Source organism: Hyaena hyaena, unplaced genomic scaffold, assembly GCF_003009895.1.
Source record: "Hyaena hyaena isolate Hyena2069 unplaced genomic scaffold, ASM300989v1 scaffold_7, whole genome shotgun sequence".
In the NCBI taxonomy this organism is placed as follows: Eukaryota; Metazoa; Chordata; class Mammalia; order Carnivora; family Hyaenidae; genus Hyaena; species Hyaena hyaena.
Genome location: NW_024080639.1, coordinates 8,026,303 through 8,048,578, shown reverse-complemented (window position 1 = coordinate 8,048,578; position 22,276 = coordinate 8,026,303). Strand labels below are relative to the sequence as shown.

The 22,276-nt window shown below is 37.2% G+C and overlaps 2 protein-coding genes and 1 pseudogene across 3 annotated transcripts; 1 reads left to right on the top strand and 2 right to left on the bottom strand.

The window, feature by feature from the left end:
* Positions 1–1,345: 1,345 nt before the first annotated feature.
* CUNH16orf87 (chromosome unknown C16orf87 homolog) lies at positions 1,346–20,599 on the bottom strand. 2 transcript variants are annotated; one of them, XM_039241189.1, is made up of 3 exons: positions 20,215–20,599; positions 12,348–12,444; positions 1,346–2,814 (listed from the first exon to the last, which is right to left on the bottom strand). In XM_039241189.1, exons 1-3 carry the CDS (start codon positions 20,278–20,280, stop codon positions 2,432–2,434), a joined length of 546 nt encoding a protein of 181 aa, XP_039097120.1. In that variant the 5' UTR covers positions 20,281–20,599; the 3' UTR covers positions 1,346–2,431. The 2 variants fall into 2 exon arrangements, 1 of the variants encoding a protein (XP_039097120.1); XR_005530044.1 differs by lacking the exon at positions 1,346–2,814 and adding an exon at positions 7,021–7,059.
* Positions 3,808–4,537, bottom strand: LOC120237789 (annotated as a pseudogene).
* On the top strand, positions 15,889–16,303 carry LOC120237784 (uncharacterized protein C12orf31 homolog). The gene has a single exon (XM_039241206.1). The coding sequence runs from the start codon at positions 15,920–15,922 to the stop codon at positions 16,301–16,303; it is 384 nt and encodes a 127-aa protein (XP_039097137.1). The 5' UTR covers positions 15,889–15,919.
* Positions 20,600–22,276: the final 1,677 nt, after the last annotated feature.

The window sequence follows — 22,276 nt, the reverse complement described above, 5'->3', positions numbered from 1 at the left end:
CAGCCCAACTAGCTACCCTGGACACAGAAGGGCCTCCAGAGGTATCCCACACACCTTACTTTGTTTCTTCTGCTCTTACTTTTCATAGTATTAAATACTACTTATTGGGCATCTACTCCATGTCTGTGTTTTATATTGTCCCCTCTTGATCCCCAAACCTTGCAAAGTAGTATCATGAACTTCATTTTACAGTTAAGCTCAGGGGAGAGTATTGAGTCAGGAAACTTTCTTCTGCCAAAATAGATAGCCCAGCTCTCCAAAATAGTTTAAGCAAAAAGAGGACTTGCCATCTCACATAACCAAAATACACTAATAATAGTAAAGGCACAACTCAATCCAGGAGTCATTTCTGCCTCTCAAGTCTATACCCTTTCTTGGAGGTGGTAAGGATTATTGCTAGGATAACTGAACATTCTGTAACTGCTCCTTTCCATGTCTCATCACATTTTACTGCTTCTTTTTGGGTTGCCTACCCATCCCCAAACCACTCATTTGGGCTGAACAAGGATATCTACTAGCTGTTTTAGACAAAAGTCTAGGATCCAGCTCTGGAAGTCTGACAAGGGGTCTGAGAAATGAGGAAAGGGTGGATGGCCATAAAGCAACTACTACTCAGACTAAGTAACTATACACCACTTTCTTTCACATTGGGCAATCCTCTGTGACCATTTGACCTCACCCTTGTACTTGCTGCCTTTCATATAAAGTCCTTCCCATACTACTGGTTTTAGCCTGGTTACCCTATCAGTTTGAGCTAAATCTTAGGCTTCATTCTCTCTTGAGAGTAAGCAAAAGCCCACAAAAACACCAAATAGATTCCTGGACAATCCAAGGATGGGGCAGTAAAATGAGCAGGTGACTCCAGACCAGGGCATCCAGCCAGGGGAGTAAATTAGAACTGAAAGGCACTCTGCTCACAAAGCCTCTGTCATAGTGCAGGGCTGCTACCGAAAGAAAAGGACACTTTTTTTTTTTTTTTTTTTTAATTTGCAGTAATGCATCCCATGGTCTTTAATTCTTTGGCTCATAGTCAATTCTACTTTAGGGAATTTCCATTCCAGCTTTCCTTCCATTCCTCTCCCTTCTTCCCTCTTTCTGTCTCTCTCTCCAAGTAAGATCCATTCCAGGATATCCTTCTCTCACCTCTTAGCTTTTAGGATTCCCTAACTCTCCCTCATGGAGTAGACATAGCTGGTTGTCAGAAGGGAGAACATCAGGAAGAGGACCATCAGTATCTTTATCCCAACTTAATCCCTGGATGCCCCAAGGAGTAACTGCAACCTAGCTACAAAACCATAAAAAGCCCATTAATTATAGTCTCTGACATAATGGTCACACTTTCCTCTCCAGAATAGGTCATATTTTATTTATCAAAAATAAAGAATAAGAACGGAAAACATGTGAAAGGGATTGGCTCTATGTGACAGTAAGTATTATCATTCAAAAGCACTATTGTGCCATGTCTATTGTGTGCATGGGTTTTGGTGTTAGAAACATGCTTTCATTTCTTTATTCAGAAAATATTTTCTCAGAGCCTGACAGCTTTTGATGAGGCTTCTCATCTCTCTAAAACCCTCTTTACACCCAGATCTTTGCATGGCTGACTCCTAAGCATCTTTCAAACTTATATACACTTTGGGTTGTTCTACATTCCTCCAATGTAGAAACTGCCCAAAACTGAGAGACAGCTTGTAGTTTTCCAGGACATTTGGTACCTTTCAGTCTTCATGTTCTGCCATGGTCTGGGAAGCTATTAGGTTAAACCAGATGAATATGCCTTTATATAAAAATGAAAATGTTATATTTTTCAGAAAAAGTTTTATTCAACCAAAATATGTGCTGTTAGCACATAACTGCTTTCTCCAAATGACAAATTTCTCCAAATATTAAATTATATATGTATAAAATTCAGTATTGTTAACAGTTATACAAATCCTTGTTCTCTATTGGAGAATGTTGTTTCTTAGACTTCCAAATGATGAAAAAGGTGGTAATCTGATGAAAAAAGGTCAGGTGAGTGTGAGGGATATGGCAAAAGTTCTTGGCCTAATTCAGTTATTCCCTAGGGTGGTCTGCAATTGCAGTGGTCAAATGTTGTCATCAAAAAGTATAGGTCCATGTCTGTTAATGAATGCAGAGTGCTTTTACGTCCACTTTTATACATAACTTCAACCCCTTGACAATTAAGATGCTACTGTTAGTTTTGTCTGGGTTAAAAGTAATAAATATTCTCTTTGGAGACCACCATTATTACTAGAATCTTCATTTTGGTTGCAATGATGATTTTCACACGTTTGGAAACTTCATCAACATCCAGCCACTGTCCAGACCACTTTCATTTTTTGTCAAAGCTTATGATCCTCTCCAGAATAGGTCTCTGCTCTTTCAAATCCTAAGGTATGAGCACATCTCTAATCATCTCCATTTATGATCATCCATCAGTTGGTGTGGTACCTACCCATTTGTCCAACTTTTTCACCTTTCCTATTGCAGCCAGATGTCGAGAAATTGTTGTAGCAGAAACTCCTAAGTCTGCTGCAAGGCCTCTAATTGCTGTTTTGGGGTTAGCTTCCACCATGGCTCTCAATTGATCTTCATTTAAAACAGATTTGGGTCTCCCTCGAGGCTCATTTTTCAGACTCAGATCCCCAGAACGAAATTTTTCAAACCACCACCGGACAGTCCTTTCACTAACAGAGCCTTCTCCAAACACAGAATTGATGTTTCTACTTGCCGTGGCTGCACTATGTCCTAGTTTAAATTCATATAAAAACAGTATTCGCAAATCTTTCAAAGATATGGTACAGTCCGCTTCTGTGGGGGAAACAAACAATAAAAACTCAGCCATCGAAGAAAACTGAAGACCATAATATCATTATGAATACTAAACAACATACCTGAAAACAGACCTGATATCAACTTTACCAATCATGGTCAAGTTTCAACTAGTCAAATGTCGGAAATTTCATCTGGAGAACACACGTTTTTTTACCACTGTGTTCTGCTGCCATCAGTTTATATCAAGCAGATGACTTTACAATAAGAATACAATTTCTAGTAATTTTGTAAATATTACTTTAAAATAAATGATTTTGAACTAAAATATAAGTTGTGCTTTTAAGTCTAGGAACTCAATGCCACACTAATTTTTTCTGTACTATCAATTAAGATTTCAGATAAGTTTAATGCTTAGAAAAAAATTCTCCCATATGGGCTCATAAACACCTGTTTCTTATGTTTTTTTATAGAAGTATTTTTAGGTGTCCTCTTCCCTGTTTCACATGATCTGAATGACTGCTACTTCACGTGTTCTTTACATTTTCTAAATCCTTATTTACTATGGAATTTTCCTTCTTTCAATTTATTGCTTCACTTTCTTTGGCTTCATACATAATTTTGGGTGTAAATGAATAAAAATAATACTTCAGGTATATGAAAGAACTGTTTGTCCAGGTTCACATTTCCCCCTGGGTCAAAAGTAAATAAATACGGGGGCGCCTGGGTGGCTCAGTCAGTTAAGTGTCCAACTTCAGCCCAGGTCATGATCTCACGGTTCATGGGTTCGAGCCCCACATCGGGCTCTGTGCTGACAGCTAGCTCAGAGCCTGGAGCCTGCTTCGGATTCTGTATCTCCTTCTATCTGACCCTTCCCTGCTCACTCTGCCTCTTTCTCTCTCAGAAATAAATAAAAACATTATTAAAAAAAGTAAATACATATTTTTAGTTATTACCAAATTTCCCTTCCAAAGGATTATAACAATTCACGTTCCCAACAGCAATGTATGGGAGTATCCATTTCTCCACAGCTTCACCAACAAAGTATACTGTCATATTCAACAATTTTTTTCATTGATAGGTATTATTTTAATTTCATTTCTCTAATTATGAGTGAATTTGAACGTTTTTTTAATATACTTCAGGCCATTACCATGTCTTATTTTTTTGAGTTGTCTCTTCATGTCTGATTCACATTTTTATATCAGGCTTTTGGAACTCTGCCCCTCAAATCTTTTGTTTTGTTTTATTTTGAAACCTTAAATCTCATAACCATTGTTTATTACCAAGGTGAACTCTAATCTTCATGATGGGCTTATCAATAGGATTTCTGGTAGAAAATATGGGTACCAGGGCCTCCAAACTTTTTGGATTTGCTGTGATGGGGATCCACTACCACCAGCAGGATCCAGTCATAATGGATGGGGATGTCTGTGGGCTCCTTGGAAGCCTCATCCACGTATTTCTAGTAATAGGGACACCAGGGCTTTGGAGCTGAGACTGGTGAACTGTGCAAATCTGGACCACATGACTACCACCATTCACGCAGATTCAAACATCCATCCCAGGAAATCATTCCTTGCCCAGAAGCAGAACAGATTCCAGTAGCTTGTACTACAGTGTGCACTGACAGATCATCTCCAGGGGCTGTCCGTTCATCTGGATAAGGCTGTTGCCCTGTTTGCAATGCACCAGGAAGTGCACTGGCCATCTTCTTGTGTCCAAGGACCTGCATGGACTGCAGAGGGCCACTGGACTGCATGGCTGCCAGTGTGGACAAGAGCTCCTCACTGCCTGACACTGCAACCTGAAAAGCTTTTGTCCCTCAAATTTTACGAGCTGTTTAAATATAAAAAATATTGTCCTTTTTAAGGGTATACATTGTGAATTTTTCCCCCAGTTTCTCTTTGACAAATTTTTACTTACGGGATTTTTTTTTCTATGCAAGAATTTAATTTAGTGAAATTTATCAATCTTTTCTTTTAATGCTTCTGGATTTTAAGTCTCAGTTAGCAAGCCTACACACCAACCATATAGGAATTAACTCATGTTAATGGGGGATAAAGATGGCTCTTTTAATAATAGTGCAGGGACAAGTGGGTAGACATTTGGGAAATGCTAAAAGTGGATCATTCATTGTTCCATGAAAAAAAGTAGATCATTTCCAAAAAAAGTTTCCAAAAACTTTCCAAAGTTCAGCAAAGTTGTCAAATACAAGAATAAAAATCAGTTCTGCTTTTATACACCAGTGATGAATAACCTGAAGAGAAAACTAAAAAAGTAATTCCATTTATAACAGCACCAAAAATAATAATTACGAATAACTCTAAACAAGGAGGTAAGATTTTATGCTGAAAACACTGCTGAAAGAAATTAAGATCTAAATAAATGAAAAGACAATCATATTCATAGACAGGAAGACTTAACATCATTAAGATGTCAGTATTACCTAAGCAATCTACAAATTCAACGTAATCCCTATCAAAAGTCCAATAGCCTTTTTGGCAGAAATGGAAAAGCAGATCCTCATTTTCATATGGAATCATAAGGGGCCCTGAATAATCAAAATAATCTTGTAAAAGAGTAAGGTTGGAGAATTCACACTTCCCAACTTTGAAACTTACTACAAAGCCACAATAATTAAAACAATATGGTATGGGCATAAGAACAAATATAAAGACCAATGGATTAGAAAGAAACCCTCACACATATGGTCAACTGATTTTCAACAAGGGTGTCAAGACCATTCAGTGTGAAAGGATGGTTTTTCAACAAATGGTACTGAGAAAACTATATATCCACAGGTAAAAGAATGAAGTTGGACCCTAACCCAGACCTTATACAAGAATTAATTCAAAAATGGATCAAAGACCTAAATGTAAAAACTAAAATTACAAATGTCTTTAAGAGAACTTTAAGGAAAATCATCATGGCACTGGATTTGGCAACAATTTAATGGATATGACAACAAAAGTAACAATAGGTAAACTGGACTACATCAAAATTTAAAACTTCAGGGCAAAAGACACAACTAATAGTGAAGAGGCAACCTACAGAATAGAATATTTCCAAATCACATATCTGATAAGGGATAAATATCCAGAATATATATAGAACTCCTACAACTCAACAACAAAATACAAATAGCTAGATTTAAAAAAAAAAAAAAATTAACGCTTATTTATTTTTGAGAGACAGAGCACAAGCAGGGAAGGGGGAATAGAGAAGAGAGGGAGACACAAAATCCAAAGCAGGCTCTAGGCTCTGAGCTGTCAGCACAAAGCCCAATGTAGGACTCAAACCCACGAACAGCAAATTCATGACCTGAGCCAAAGTTGGATGCCATACCGATTGAGCCTCTGAGGCACCCCACAAATAACCAGATTTTAAAATGAGCAAAGTACTTGAATAAATATTTTTTTTTAAATGTTTATTTATTTCTAGGAGACAGAGAGAGAGACAGCGTGAGCAGGGGAGGGTCAGAGAGAGAGGGAGTCACAGACTGAAACAGGCTCCAGGCTCTGAGCTGGCAGTCAGCACAGAGCCCGAAGCGGGGCTCGAACCCACAAACTGTGAGATCATGACCTAAGCGAAAGTCGGACGCTTAACCAACTAAGCCACCCAGGCACCCCTTGAATAAATATTTCTTAAACAAAAATATACACAAGGCCAACAAGGATTTGGTAAGATGCTCAACATCATTAATCATTAGGGAAATGCAAATCAAAACCACAATGAGATATCAACTCACACCCAACAGGACAGCTACTAGTAAGAGAAAATAACAAATGTTAGTAAAGACATAGAGAAATTGGAACCCTTGGGCACAGTTGGTGAGAACAGAAAATGATACAAGCCTCTATGGAAAACATGTTGGTTTCTCAAAAATTAAGAACAGAATTATCATATGATCCAATAATTCCAATTCTGGGAATATATCCAAAAGAACTGAATACAGAGTCTCAAAGAGGTATTTATACACCCACATTCACAGCATCATTATTCACAATGGCCAAAAGGTGGAAACAACCCAAGTGTCTATCAACCAATAAATGGATAAAGAAAATGTGGTAATTACATACAATGGAATATTATTCAGCCTTAAAAAGAAGGAAGTTCTGGGGTGCCTGGATGGCTCAGTTGGTTGAGCATCTGACTCTTGATTTTGGCTCAGGTCTTGATCCTAGGGTTGTGGGATTGAGCCCCACATCAGGATCCATGCTGAGTGTGGAGCCTGCTTAAGATTCTCTTTCTCCCTCTGCTCCTCCCCTGCTATCTCTCTGTCTAAAAAACAAAAGAGAGAAAGGAAATTCTGACATATCCTACAACACAGATGAACCATGAAGATATGATGCTAAGTGAAATAAAACAGTCACAAAAAGACATATTGTGTGATTCTACTTAAAGGGCATAGCTAGAATAGTCATACTCTTAGAGACAGAAAGTAGAATAGAGGTTAGCAGAGACTAGTGGGGGAAGGAGGAATGGGAGTTGCCATCACCAAGGTGATGGAGTTTCAGTTTGGGAAGATGAAAAGATTCTGGAGATCCACAGTACAAAGATGTGAAGGTACTTAATACTATGAACTATATACTTAAAAATAATTAGGATGGTAAATTTTATATTTTTTGTATGTTACTACAATTAACAATAAAAATCAAAGAAAAATTAGGTAAGTTGGACCTCATCAAAATGGAGAATTTTGTGCATCAAAGGACGCTATCAAAAAAGTAAAAAGACAACTTACAAAATGGGAAAAAATACTTGCAAAGCATACTTCTGACAAGGGATTAATACTGAAAATACATAAAGAGTTTCTATAGCTTAACAAACAACCAAAACAGCCCAATTAAAAATGGGCAAAGGAGTTGAATAGACATTTCTCCAAAGAAGATATACAAATGGCCATAAGCACATGAAAAGATGCTTAAAACTGCTAGTTTTAGGGAAATGTATATCAAAACCCAGTAAGATAACAGTTTACACCTACTAGGATGGCTATAATTAAAAAAAAAATCAGAAAATGATAAATGTTGGTCCAAATATAGAAAAATTGGAACCCTCATGCATTGCTTATGGGAATGTAAAATAGTGCAACCACTGCAGAAAAGATTTTTACATTTCTTCAAAAGGTTAAACATAAAACTACCATATGACCCAGCAATTCCACTCCTAGGTATGAACTGAAACCAAGGATTCAAACAGATATCTGTATACCAATGTTCATTACAACAACCCTAGTGTCCATCAGCAGATGAATTAATTTAAAAAATGTAGTATATATATATAATGGTAATTATTCAGCCATAAAAAGTAATGAAATTTTTATATATACAACATAATAGGCTTTGAAAACATTATGCTTAGTAAAATAAGCCAAACACAGAAGGACAAATATTATATAATTCCACTTATATATGAGGTACCTGGAATAAGCACATTTACAGAGACACAAAGGAGAGATTTCCAGGGATTTGGGGAGATTTGGGGGAGGAGTGGAGAGGAAGAGATTGTTTAATGGGTATAGTGTTTATGTTGGGAATGATAAAAAAAGTTTTAAGTATAAATAGCAGTGATGGCTATACAGAATTGTGAATGACTTTAATACCACTTAATTGTACACTTACAAATAGTTAAAATGATATTGTGTGTATTTTACCACAATAAAAAAAAAGAAGAGGGGCGCCTGGGTGCTTAGTCGGTTAAGCGTCCGACTTTCGCTTAGGTCATGATCTCGCGGTTCGTGGGTTCGAGCCCCGCATCGGGCTCTGTGCTGACTGCCAGCTCAGAGCCTGGAGCCTGTTTCAGAGTCTGTGACTCCCTCTCTCTCTGACCCTCCCCTGCTCACGCTGTCTCTCTCTCTCTCTCCTAGAAATAAATAAAACATTTAAAAAAATTTTTTTTAAAAAAGAAGAAAAGGTCCATCTTTACCCTAATAATCTGAAATACCACCTTTCTCATATACTAACTTTCCATAGGAATCTGGGTCTAATTCTGACTTTTTTATTCTTTTCCACTGGTCTATTTGTCCCTGCCAATGCCACGTTTTAATTAGTAGGGCAATTCAACCCTTATAGTTTCTCTTTTTAAGTGTTTCTCTGGCTATTTATAAAATTGGTTTTATTGAGATATAATTTACATCCCATACAATTTACCCATTTAAAACATACAATTTGGTGATTTTCGGTATACTCACAGGGATGTGAATCCACTTTTAGGACACTTTTCCTCTTTCAAAAGAAACTGTGTCTAATTAACAATTGTTCCCTATTCTCACCCTCACCTTTTCCCAGCCCTAAACCATTAATCTATTTACTATTTATATATCTATCTATGTGAACATTTCTTATAATTAGGATCATAAAATATGTGACCTTTTATAACTGACTTCTCTCACATAGCACATTTTCAGGAGTCATTCATGTTGTAGTACATATCAATATTTCCTTTCTTTTTACTGTCAATAATATTCCATTATATGGATATACCACATTTGTTGATTATCGTTGATGGACATCAGGACTGTCTCTTTTTAGCTATTATGAATAATACTGCTAATAACATTCACAAAGGTTTTGTGTCCAGTTCTGTTTTCAACTCTCTTGGGTTTATACCTAAGAGTGGAATTGCTGGATCGTATTTTAATTGTGTATTTAACCATTTGAGGAACTGATAGATTGTTTTCAAAGTGTCTATACCATTTTACATTCCTAAGAGCAATGTAGGAGTGTTTCAACTTTTCCACTTCCTCTCCAAAACTTGTTATTTTCTGTCTCTATTACTGCATCTTAGTGGTGTCAAGTAGTGTATCTCATGGTTTTGATTTGCATTTCTCTAATGACTAACAAAAATCTTTTGGTATAGTTGTTGGTCATTTGTATATCTTCTTTGGACCAATCCTATTCAAATCTTTTGTCCATTTTTTAAATGAGTTATTTCTCTTTTTATTATTGAGGATAAGAATTCTTTATACATTCCAGATAAAAGTACCTTATCAGATATGTGATTTGCAAATAGTTTTTCCCATTCTGTAAGTTGTCTATTTTCTTGATGATATCTGCAGCAAAAAGTTTTGAATATTTATATAATCAATTAATATATGTAGTATGTATGTATTTATGTATGTCATTTGAGCATTGGGTGTCATATTTAAGAAAACACTGCCTAACCTAAGGTCACTAAGGTGTACTGCTATGCTTTGCTCTAGGAGTTTTAGTTTCATTAGCTCTTATCATTTAGGTTTATTTTATGATCTATTTTTTTAACTGAATTCTTTTTTCTTAATTTTTTAAATGTTTTTTATTTATTTCTGAGAGAGAGAGAGACAGCGTGAGCAAGGGAAGGTCAGAGAGAGGGGGAGACAAACAGAATCCGAAACAGGTTCCAGGCTCTGAGCTAGCTGTCAGCACAGAGCCCGAAGCAGGGCTCAAACCCAGAAACCATGAGATCATGACCTGAGCTGAAGTCAGATGCTTAACCGACTGAGCCACCCAGGCGCCCCAGGTTTATGATCTATTTTGAATTAATTTTATATGTGGCATGAGCTAGGTTCCCAACTTCATTATTTTTGCATGGTATCCCAACACTATTTACAGAAAAGACTATTATTTCCCATTTAATTTCTTGCGGACTCTTACTAAATGCCAACTGATGATTTTACTGGTTATTTTTGCATGTTTGTTTTTCCACATGAACCTTAAAATCAGCTTGTCTGACTCAATAAAACTTATTAGAATTTTTATTAAGATTGCACTGATTTTATAAATTAACTTGGGAGGATTAACATTTTTATGATTTTGAATCATCCTAGTCAGGAACAAAGGACATTTTACCATTTGCTTAAATGTGCTTTAGTGTCTTTTAGGAGTGTTTTCAATTTTCTTTGTATAGGTTTTATATCTTTCTTATTAAGTTTATTCCTAAACATTTAATCCTCCATGTTGCTATTGTAAATAGGCTTTCCTCTAACATTATGTTCAGGTTAGCTATCTGTATATATGAAAGTTGATTTTTATATGTTAATTTTAAATCCTGATCCTTACTGAATTCTTTTACTGTAGGAGTTAGTTTGTTATTGATTCTCTGGAGTAGTTATACTATGATCTGTAAATAGGTATTGTTCTACTTGTTCTTTACTCATTTTTATACCTCTTACTGATTTCTCTTATTTAATTCACTTGGCTAATTTACTTTTAACATAATGCTAAACAGTAGAGAAGATAGTGTAGATGCTTGTTCCTGATATTAATGGAAATGCCTATAGTGTTCCTCCCATTTAAAGATATAGTTTTAATGCTAAGATGTACACTTCATCGGGTTAAAAAAGTAGTCTTCAAGGGGCGCCTGGGTGGCTTAGTTGGTTAAACATCTGACTTTGGCTCAGGGCATGATCTCGCAGTTCATGAGTTCGAGCCCCACAGTGAGCTCTGTGCTGACAGCTCAGAGCCTGGAGCCTGCTTCAGATTCTGTGTCTCCCTCTCTCTGTTCCTCCCTTGCTCACTGTGTCTCTCTCTCCTCTCAAAAATAAACATTAAAAAAAATTTTTTTAAGTTGTCTTCAATTCCTATTTTCTTGAGTATCTCTATAATGAATGGGTACTTATTTTGCCAAAGGTTTTCTTAGTCTACTGAGTTTATTTTTTCTTTATATTTATTAACATGGTATATGACACTAACAGGTTCTCTTATATGATACCAATCCTGCATTCCTGGAATAAATCCTGTCTTTGTTTTTTCCTCTGCCTAGAATTTGCTTTCCCTGGTTTTCATATGTTTAGCCCCTTCATCTATTCAGACCTTATCAAATATCTCCTCCTCAGAGATGCATTCCCTGAGCATTCAGTCAAAAGTAGCTTTCAAGTTAACCTCTAGGACAGTACCCTATTTTAATTTCCTACCCAGCACTTATTACTGATATTTTCTCCATATATCCCATATGTATATTCCTCTGCATATACCTTCAACCATTATGACCACAATGAACCTATCTTGGTAGTAGATTTATTACTGTATGCCCAAAATACATAGTATATGGCATATGTTAGGTACTCAATAATTGTTGATAATAAATCTATTGCCATTTTGGGTTGACTATTATTACAAATGTGACTTTATCATAGCAAAAAATAAGAGTAACAAAAACCTACCTCTCACTACACTTATGGTATAAATCCAGATTTCTAATTTTTAGAGAGAAAGCTACAATCTCAAATAAAATTGAAGTCAGCAGCTTTGCAGCTAGTCTAAATCAGTGAATTGAAAAAAATTAAGTGGTACTAAAAAATATTCTAATACTAAAATCAAGGTTTCCTTTTTCCCAGTTAACATTATCTAATTAAAATTTCTCATTAAAATTTGCTACAAAATTTATCAGTAAAGGAGTTAACATTTAAATTGGATAAAGAATCAATGTAAATGACTTGCTGTATCTAATAAAAACCAAAATGTACTTCACTAGATTTTAGTATTATAACTTTACCAGCAAAAAAAAAAAATTTTAACTCACAGAAATTAATTTTAACTTTATATGAAGAAACCACAAAAGACAGAGAGGTGGTAAACTCTCTCAATTACCTGTAAAAGGTGATGATTTCTCTGAATGTTTTACTTTTAGAAGTTTCCTTTTAATAAATATATAACCACAGGGACAAGATTTACATGCAACAGGAACCTGGAAGGGGAAAAAAAAGGAAAAAAAGTTACTATTTTATTATTTATTACACTTCTCAAGTGTTTATGTGGTCTCTTCAACAAAACAATAAATTACTTGAAGGTAGAAATCATATTTTTATTTAAACTCCATCTCCTCATAAAAATTATTCAAGATAGGAAATCATACCCATCCCATTCTCCTAGTCCTTTACAGTTCCATGCATATGGTAAATGTTTAATAACACTAATATGAGTGGCCACAGAAACAATGTAAAGTAAAAAACAAACAAACAAAACAAAACAACTATTTCCTAAAATGTCTCAGAATAGTTACAACATGGATTAGATTAGAAGAAAACAACTAGTTAGGAAACTATTACATTAATCCCAGGATGAGAGGCTGTTGGCCTGTTCTGCAATGCTGGCAGGGAAATGTATTTCAAAAGAAAAAAGAATACATTTGACAGACATTTTAAAGGGAGGAAGGAGGGGCACCTGGGTGGCTCAGTCTTGGTATCAGCTCAGGTCATGATCTTACAGTTTGTGCGTTCAAGCCCAGCATCGGGCTCTGGACTGACAGCACAGAGCCTGCTTGGGATTTCTCTCTCACCCTCTCTCTCTGCCCCACTCCTGCTGGTACTGTCTCTCAAAAGAATTAACTATGTAAACACTTAAAAAAAGGTAAAACAAAGGGAGGAAGGAACAAGACTTAGACACAAATTGATTACAAATGATAAAGTAGAACTAAAAACCCATCATTTCTTTTTATGGTCCATTGGTTATTTCAGAGTACGTTGTTTAATTTCTATAATTTATGAATTTGCTAGTTTTCCTTTCTGTTGTTGATTTCTAACTTCATTCTGTTGTGGTTGAAGAAGATATTTTGAATAATATCTGTCTTTAAAAAAATGAACTTTGATTCTTACCTTATGCCATATACAAATAATATTTCAAGATGAAACTTCTAGAAAATACTAAAAAACATCTGCCTTCAAGAGTTTGAACATGAGAGAGGAAGAGGGCCAGTATCAATTACTGGAAAAGGATCATTTACAAATTTACAATAGCCAGTTTGAGGGAAAGAATATGGAAGACTATAAAAAAAGATGCCAAACATAGGTTCTCCTAGTCTCCAGTTGAGGAAAAACCTTGAACAAATCTCATAAGCCCTGCAGGTTTCTGTTTTATTTTTTTTAATATTTAGTTATTTTTGAAAGAGAGACAGACAGAACGTGGGGGGGGGGGGTAGAAAGAGAGGGACACACAGAATCAAAGCAAGCTTCAGGCTCTGAACTGTTAGCACAGAGCCCAACGTGGGGCTTGAATTCACAGAACTGAAAGATCATGACCTGAGCCAAGTCAGATGTCCAACTGAATGAGCCACCTAGGTGCCAATTTTCTTTTCTAAAGTCTTTACTACCAGAGGTAGGTCATAATCTTTACATATTTTTATTTAATTTTTTAGAGAGAGAGAGAGAGAGCAGACTGGCATACAAGAGTGGGTGAGGGGCAAAGGAAAAGGGAGAGAGAGAATTGTTTTAAAACATTTTTTTAAAATGTTTATTTATTTTTGAGAGAGAGATACAGAGCATGAACAGGGGAGGGGCAGAGAGAGAGAGGGAGACTCAGAATCCCAAGCAGGCTCTGAGCTGCCAGCTATGAAGCCTGACATGGGGCTCGAACTTACAAACTATGAGATCTCTATATTTTCCAACTCCTTTAAAAGTATAGGGGTACTCTGTTTAAATTTAGTAGGATCCCAGGTATAACTGTAATTTGAGCCCCAGTATCAACTTAGGCTAAAAAGGTTTACCACTCATACACTTCAGCAGATGTTCAAGTTAACCCAGAACCTATGCTGTAGAGACACACAAAGCAATCAGCCCTTTCATCTTTTCATTGCACAAAATCTAACAGCAAATTTTGAAATTCTAATTGGGTTAAACTGTGGACATATTTCAATCTTTTGTTTCTTAGGTCTCTCTGGGCTTTTGGCTATCTCCTCAACAAGGTCTGTAGTGCTACTCATGAGTTTCCTTTCCCTGTGCCACAGCCAGAAATTCTCTTAAGGCAATAACCCAGGGCAATCGTAAGGCTCATCTAATTTGTATCTCAATTCTGAGTCATAATCCTTCATTACCTGATGTCCAATGTCCTGAAATCCATTGTTTCGAACGTTTCATCTGTCTTTTATGGATGTTACAGTTAGGAGAAAAAAATCTGCTCTCTGTTACTCCATCTTGGCAAAAAACAGAAGTCTTTCATCATATCTTTTTTTTTTTTTGGCTTCTTTGCTTTTTGCTTTTTTGTTTACTTTTTATTTAAGGAAATAGGATCACATGCAATTATAAGAAATACTATTGAGAAACCCTTATCCACTTGCCTAGTTTCCTCCAATAGTAACTCTTTGCAAAACTATTATATGTATTATGTGTATTATACACACACATATATAATATGCATATGTATATATACATATATGTACATATCATATGTGTGTGTATGTATATATAGATATTACATACTGACATCATATATACATATATAACATATACATATATTGATATCACAAACAGGATATCAATTTGATACAATCCACTGTGATTTTACTCAGACATTTCACATTTCAATATTTAAACACCTGCAAAAAAAAAAAAAGAAAAGAAGAAAAACAACTTTTAATGATATTGTTCACATGATGAGCACTCAGTGTTGAATGTAAGTGATGAGTCACTGAATTCTACTCCTGAAACCAATACTGCACCATATTTAACCAACTAGAATTTAAATAACAATTTGAAAAGAAAAAAATAAAGATACTGCTCCAAAAATAGTTTCACTAATGACGATCCTTTAATCAAGAATTATTCACCAAAAACCAGAAAAGAATTTCAACAAAACAGTACAAACAAGAATAAGTACAATCAGGGGCAGTTGGGTGGCTCAGTCAGTTAAGCAGCCAACTTTGGCTGAGAACATGATCTCACTACTCATGAGTTCCAGCCCAGCATCGGGCTCTGTGCTGACAGCTCAAAGCCTGGAGTCTGCTTTGGCTTCTGTCTGTCTCTCTCTCTGTCTCTGTCTCTGCACTTCCCCCACTCTCATATTCTGTGTCTCTCTCAAAAATAAACATTAAAAAAAATTATTTTTAAAGTACAATCAGAAAGCTATAATTTAATATGTAAACATGTCCATTCTCGAGGCACCTGGGTGGCTCAGTCAGTTGAGCACTGGGCTTCGGCTCAGGTCATGATCTCATGATTCGTGGGTTCAAGCCCCACATTGGGTTTTGCACTAATAGCCTGGAGTCTGCTTTGAATTCTCTCAGTCTTTGTCTCGTTCTCTCTCTGTCTGTCCCTCCCCCCACTTATGCTTGCACACTCTCTCAAAAATAAACATTAAAAACCAAAAAAAAGGTCCAGGTTGAGGCTTCCAGTCAGCGTGGTCTGCGTGCCATCTCTGAGATTCTGACTTAACTGCTTTCCAGGTAAAATATGGCTAAAAGCTTACGGAGTAAGTGGAAAAGGAAGATGAGTGCTGAAAAGAGAAAAAAGAATGCCCCAAATGAACTCAGAACACTTAAAAGTATTCTTAAAATAGATGGTGATGTTTTAATGAAAGATGTTCAAGAGACAGCAACTGTGGTGGTACCCAAACGCTGTCAAGAGAAAACTGAATGTGTGGTGCAAGATGAAAAAGATGACATGAAAATGGAGACTGATATTAAGAGAAACAGAAAGAGTCTTCTCGACCAGCATGGACAATACCCCATATGGATGAACCAGAGACAAAGGAAAAGGCTGAAGGCAAAGAGAGAAAAAGGGAAAGGGAAAAGCAAAGCAAAGGCAGTAAAGGCAGCCAAGGGTGTGGCCTGGTAGACTCTTAAAATCTTGAAAAATTCTATATAGGACACATCTTCAATTAGAATGTGTACGTGGATTTCAACTTTCACCAAATGAAAACTGTGTTTCCAGATTTAACTTGGCCTTTTTCTTCAATTCAAACCCAACTTAACTCCTCACATTTGTTTTGGAAGCTTGATAAAATATTTTCTTTGATAAATGAAAGTGACACTGATGTTTTAATTGGATGCTGTCCAAAGTGCAGGGGTTCTCAGACATCAAAATTCTAGCAAGCGTTTCTGTGAATGTAATTGTTTGGTCTCCATGAAGATAAAAAAAAGATACTGACACATTTGAGCGAATTCAGGTTTAAAGAAAACTTACACAACTTAAAGTAAGCCAGTGGATCTTACAAGCACTACTTTTTTAGAGTTTTGATTTTGTTTAATTCAGAATAAAAAATATTTTTGTCTAGATCTTGAAGTTCTTTTCTTTCATATGTCCTTAAGGTTTTCTAGTAGACGAGAAGACCATCTTCAATCGTTACAAATATCTTAAGTTTTTAGGTAGAATATTAACATCTACAAATTAATATGCTCCTTTCTAGGAGACAGAAGATCCTGGGAACTGATTTAATGTTAATTTATATATTATGGAGCCTAATAAAAGACAACATTTCTCACCAAAAAAAAAAAAAGTCTAGTCTCCTGTTTTTCTTGAATAAAGCATAGATTTTTCAAGATGTCTCATACAGTACAACATATTTTGTCCAATTAAACTATTTAAAATTAATTAAGCTGTCTAATTACTGTGGCTAGAACTTTCAGTACTTTCTTGAATAAAAGTGGTGAGAGTAGATATTCTTGTCTTGCTCCCGACCTTAGGGGAAAAGTTCTGTTTTTCCCCATTGAATATGATGTTGACTATGGGTTTTTCATATATGGCCTTTATTATGCTGGGGTATGTTCCCTCTAGACCTACTTTGTGGAGGCTTTCTATCATGAATGGATGTTGTGCTTTGTCAATAATCATATGGTTTTTATCCTTTCTCTTATGGATGTATCACATTGATTGATTTATATATTGACTGAACCACTCTTGCATAAATCCCACTTGATTACGGTGAATTATAGCTTTAATGTATTGTTGGATTTGGTTCACTACTATTTTGTTGAGGATTTCTGCATCTATGTTCATCAGAGATACTAGCCTAAACTTCTCTTTTGTCTGGTTTTGGTATCAGGGTAACAGTAGCCTCATAGAATCAATATGGAAGCTTTCCTTTCTCTTCTATTTTTAGAATAGTTTGAGAAGAATAGGTATTAACTCTTCTTTAAATGTTTGGTAGATTCCCCTGGGAAGCCATCTGGCCCTGGACTTCTGTTTTTTGGGAGACTTTGATTACTAATTCCATTTATTTGGTGGTTATGGATCTGTTCAAATTTTCTATTTCTTTCTATTTCAGTTCTGGCAGTTTATGTGTTTCTAGGAGTTTATCCATTTCTTCCAGAATGTCTAATTTGCTGGCATATCATTTTTCATAATATTCTCTTATAATCCTTTGTATTTCTGTGGTGTTATTTCTCCTCTTTTATTTCTGATCTTGTTTGAGTCTTTTTTTCAAAAAAAAAAAGTTTATCAATTTTTGTTGATTTTTTCAAAGCTCCTGGTTTAAATGATGTTCTACTGGTTTTCGTTTGTTTGGTTTCTATTTTATTTTCTTCTGCTCTAATCTTTATTATTTCCTTCTACTGGTTTTGGGTTTGGTTTATTATTCTATTTCTAGCTCGTTTAGATGTAAGGTTAGATTATTTGAGTTTTTCCTTGTTTTTTGAGATAGACCTGTATTGCTATAAACTTCCCTCTTAGAACAGCTTTTGCTGCATCCTAAAGATTTTGGACTACTGTGTTCTCATATTCATGTGTCTTCATATATTTTTTAATTTCCTCTTTGATTTCTTGTTTGACCCATTTATTTTTTAGTAGCATGTTATTTAACCTCCATGAATTTGTGTTCTTTTCTAGGTTTTTTCTTGTGACTGACTTCTAGTTTTACAGTGTTGTGGTCAGAAAAGGTGCATGGTAGGGCCCCTAGGTGGCTCAGTTAAGCAACCAACTCGATTTCGGCTCAGGTCATAAACTCCCAGCTTATGGGTTTGAACTCCATGCTGGGCTCTGCACTGTGTCAACACAGAGCCTGCTTGGAATTCTTTCTCTCTCCCTCTCTCTACCCCATTTGTGAAAGGAAGGAAGGAAGGAAGGAAGGAAGGAAGGAAGGAAAGAAGGAAAGAAAGAAAGAAAGAAAGAAAGAAAGAAAGAAAGAAAGAAAGAAAGAAAGAAAAGAAAAGAAAGAAAGAAAAGAAAGGAAGAAAGAAAAAGAAAAAGAAAGGAAGAAAGAAAAGAAAGAAAGAAGGAAGGAAGGAAGGAAGGAAAGAAAGAAAGGAAGGAAAGAAAGAAAAGAAAAGAAAAGAAAAGAAAAGAAAGAAAGAAAGAAAGAAAGAAAGAAAGAAAAGAAAGAAGGAAGGAAGGAAAGAAAGAAAGGAAGGAAGGAAGGAAGGAAGGAAAGAAAGAAAGAAAGAAAGAAAGAAAAAGAAAGAAAGAAAGGAAAGGTGCATGTGATATTTTTGAGTTTGAGACCAGTTTTTCAGCCTAATATGTGTTCTGTTTTGGAGAATGTTCCATGTGTACTTGAAAGGAACATGTATACAGGGCACCTGGGTGGCTCAGTTGGGTAAGCATACAACTTCGGCTCATCCAGTCAGCCTAATCAAGTAGCGTTATTAGGCAATATTGTTATGGTAAAAATGGCCCCTTAATAAGGCATCTGGACTGGAAGGTACCCGGTGAGAAGTCACAGTTTTAGGCCTCCGTAAGTACAACATAATCACACTATTCCCTGCAAAACCTGGGAAGCAAAGGCCTTACTCATGGGCTGAGAAACATGAAATTTCTACGCCACGGTAAGTCTTGCAACCACTGGAAGGGTTTTTTGGGTGGGATTTTGTTTTTTGGTTTTCTTTTGTTTTTTTCCACACCTGAGCTGTCTGGATAGGCAGAGATAGTTCTTAGTATGCTATGAGGATCCTCACTGACCACAATTCTGATACTATTCTGATTACCCCAGGGGCCTGGAGTAAGCATGAATGACTACCTGCACTAGACCACTGGTGGTCATAAAGCCATTGCATGAGTTTATGATCTTACTTTATAAAGCAGATATTAAAAATTCACGAAACCACATACAGGTAGGAATGGCAAATCAGTTTTTAAGAATTTAGACACATATTATTCTAAGAGAGAACTGCCTAGAAAAACAGGGCTTTAACAGTAACTTGGTAATCAATGGTGTTCTATTAAAAATTTAGAAAAAATTAATGATTATCTGGGTTATGAAAAGTATTAAAAAGCACATTAAGATCATCAAATTAATGAAATCTAAAAGGGAAATGTCATTATGGCTGCGGCCCTTTTTGTCACCATATATATAGCTGATGGGAACAAAGCAACCCTTAGTGGCAGGAGCCTGGAGCCGGGCACATCGGGAATTCTCGTCGGGTTAGAAGGGAGCTGAACGGGCCGTGCTTGTCCACTTGGGCCGCTGCCCCCACACTCCCGCCGCTGTCACCAGGCCAGGCGACTCGGGGAGGGTCCAGACGGGGCGCCTCGTCTGCTCCAGACAAACCCACGCCTCCCTCCCGCTCCGCGGGCCGCCGGACACACACAGTCGCCCGGCTGACGCCGCCAGGTGGGCACCGGCCGGAATGCGGCCCCGGGAGTCTCCCTGCCACCCCGTCGGCTCAGCCCGGCCCATTCCGCGCTCCCACTGTAGCCTCCGAGCCCAAGGGCCGGCCCACCCGCTAGTCTACCCGGACCCGGCGAGGCGGCGTCTCCACAGTCAACGGCCGCCAGCAACGGCCGCCCGCCTGCACACCCGCCTCGGCGCCCACCTGTTGGTCGCACTCGGGGCACGACTTGGTGGCCATCTTCACTTTCTTGTTTCTTGTTGCAGACATGCTTCTCTCCAGCCGCAGCTGCGACGGCGATCGCGACGGCAACAGCGGCAGAAGCTAAGGCTCCTCCCCTTGTACCTCAGCCGCCCAACCTCGGCCAGCCGGGTCCCCTCTAGCCAGACTGAGGCTTGGATGGGTGTGGGCGCGCGTGCGCGAACTCGCGCGGAGCTTGCGTGCCGGGGCGGGGTGGGGCGCGGCGTGCTCCAGCTGAGGCCGCTGGCCTCTCGCGCCCACTCCGCGGGACTGCGGAACGCGCTCTCACCGTCACGGCGCCGGTCTTCGAGCGCGTCCCGATTTTCACGGGAGGAGACGGTCTCGATGGTCCAGCAGCATAATGACCACGCCTTCTCCTCGCCCTGCAGACTGCGTGGGGGCGTGGTTTGGGCGGGACTCAGCAGTAACGGACGTCGGGCTCGACCAACGAATGCACAGAGAGGGCGGGTCGTGGTTCTGGGCACGCCCTCTCCCCGGGAGGAAGGGAAACGTGAGTGCAAGTGGTGGAAGGGAAAGCGCTCAACACAGGTCATGGCATTTAATAACTTAAAAATGTCAGCAACTGTAGTCATTGAGGTACTGTAATAGACATCTAATAGTGCAGACCTAGTGTTCAAGATTGAAAATTCACTCACTTATTTAATAAATAATTGCGTAAGTCCCACTCTCAGGCAAATTTGAATAAAATGCAGTCTGCTGTCGAGGAACACACTTTAGTTATTTACACCAGTGCTGCTTCGTCCACGATGAAGGACCCTTTTTTTTTCTTTAATCCATCACTCGCTGATACTTAGCTAAATTAAGATAAGGAATAAATTACCCGTAAACTGAAACGGAAAAAAATTATACAAAATACAATTTCATTTTTTAAATATGAAATTCAACAGACATTTCAGTAAACAGTCAGAACATAGAAAATAATTTAAAAATTGTACACTTTGCTTTGAGAAAATTTGCCAATCAGCATTTATTACAGAGAATGGCTATTACACTAAGTTTTTATTCTATAGTTGTAACTAAAGCAAAGGTATGAGGAAATTTCTATTCTCTTATTAAATGCCTGTAAGCATACTTTGAATGAACCCATTGTGTTTGAATATTTAAATTTTGTTTAACTTTTATTTATTATTTTTTTTAATTTTTAAATGTTCTTATTTATTTCTGAGAGAGAGAGAGACAGCATGAGCAGGGGAGGGTCAGAGAGAGGGAGATACAGAATCCAAAACACACTCCAGGCGCTGAACTAGCTGTGAGCACATAGCCTGATGCGGGGCTCGAACCCACGAACCATGAGATCATGACCTGAGCCAAAGTCGGATGCTTTACCGACTGAGCCACCCAGGCACCCCAGTGTTTTAATATTTAAAGCTTTCCCTGTGACATATATTGTTTCTTGTGTGGTCATTTATCTAAAGTATGTTGGATTGATAAAAGCAGAAGAAATTTTATATCTAAACTATTTCTAATTTCTCATGGCAGGAAAACTATCTCATGGAGTTACATTAATGGGAATGAAAGAACTGATTTTAAAGCAACTTCAGCAAATTTGTGGTTCATTCTTACCCTTTATCTAAAATTAACCGATGATGTTTTTTCATAATTCATATTCAATCCTCTTAAGTGTTTAGGTCCAACAGTTTATCCCATACCGTAATTACAGTTTTAAATATCCTTCCGTAAAAGCTGCATAGGAAAATCATGGGATTCCAGATCCATGATTTTCCTATGCAGCAATCTTATTTTGAGGGAAAGTACAATTCAAACTGTTCTATCATATTTGTAAAATATTTAATTATCATTAGGTGTGCAATGTCAATTTCATTGTTTCTTTTATTGATAATGTTTTTAAAATACAAAAATAACAGTATGTTAAACCTCTGTTCCCTCAACTTTCTAACTTAAATTTTTGTTTTTCCAATTTAACTGCCATATGTTGCAGTCCTTCCTTCCATTAAAATATTAAGATCCAGGGGCCCCTGCGTGACTCAGTCAGTTAAGCATCTGA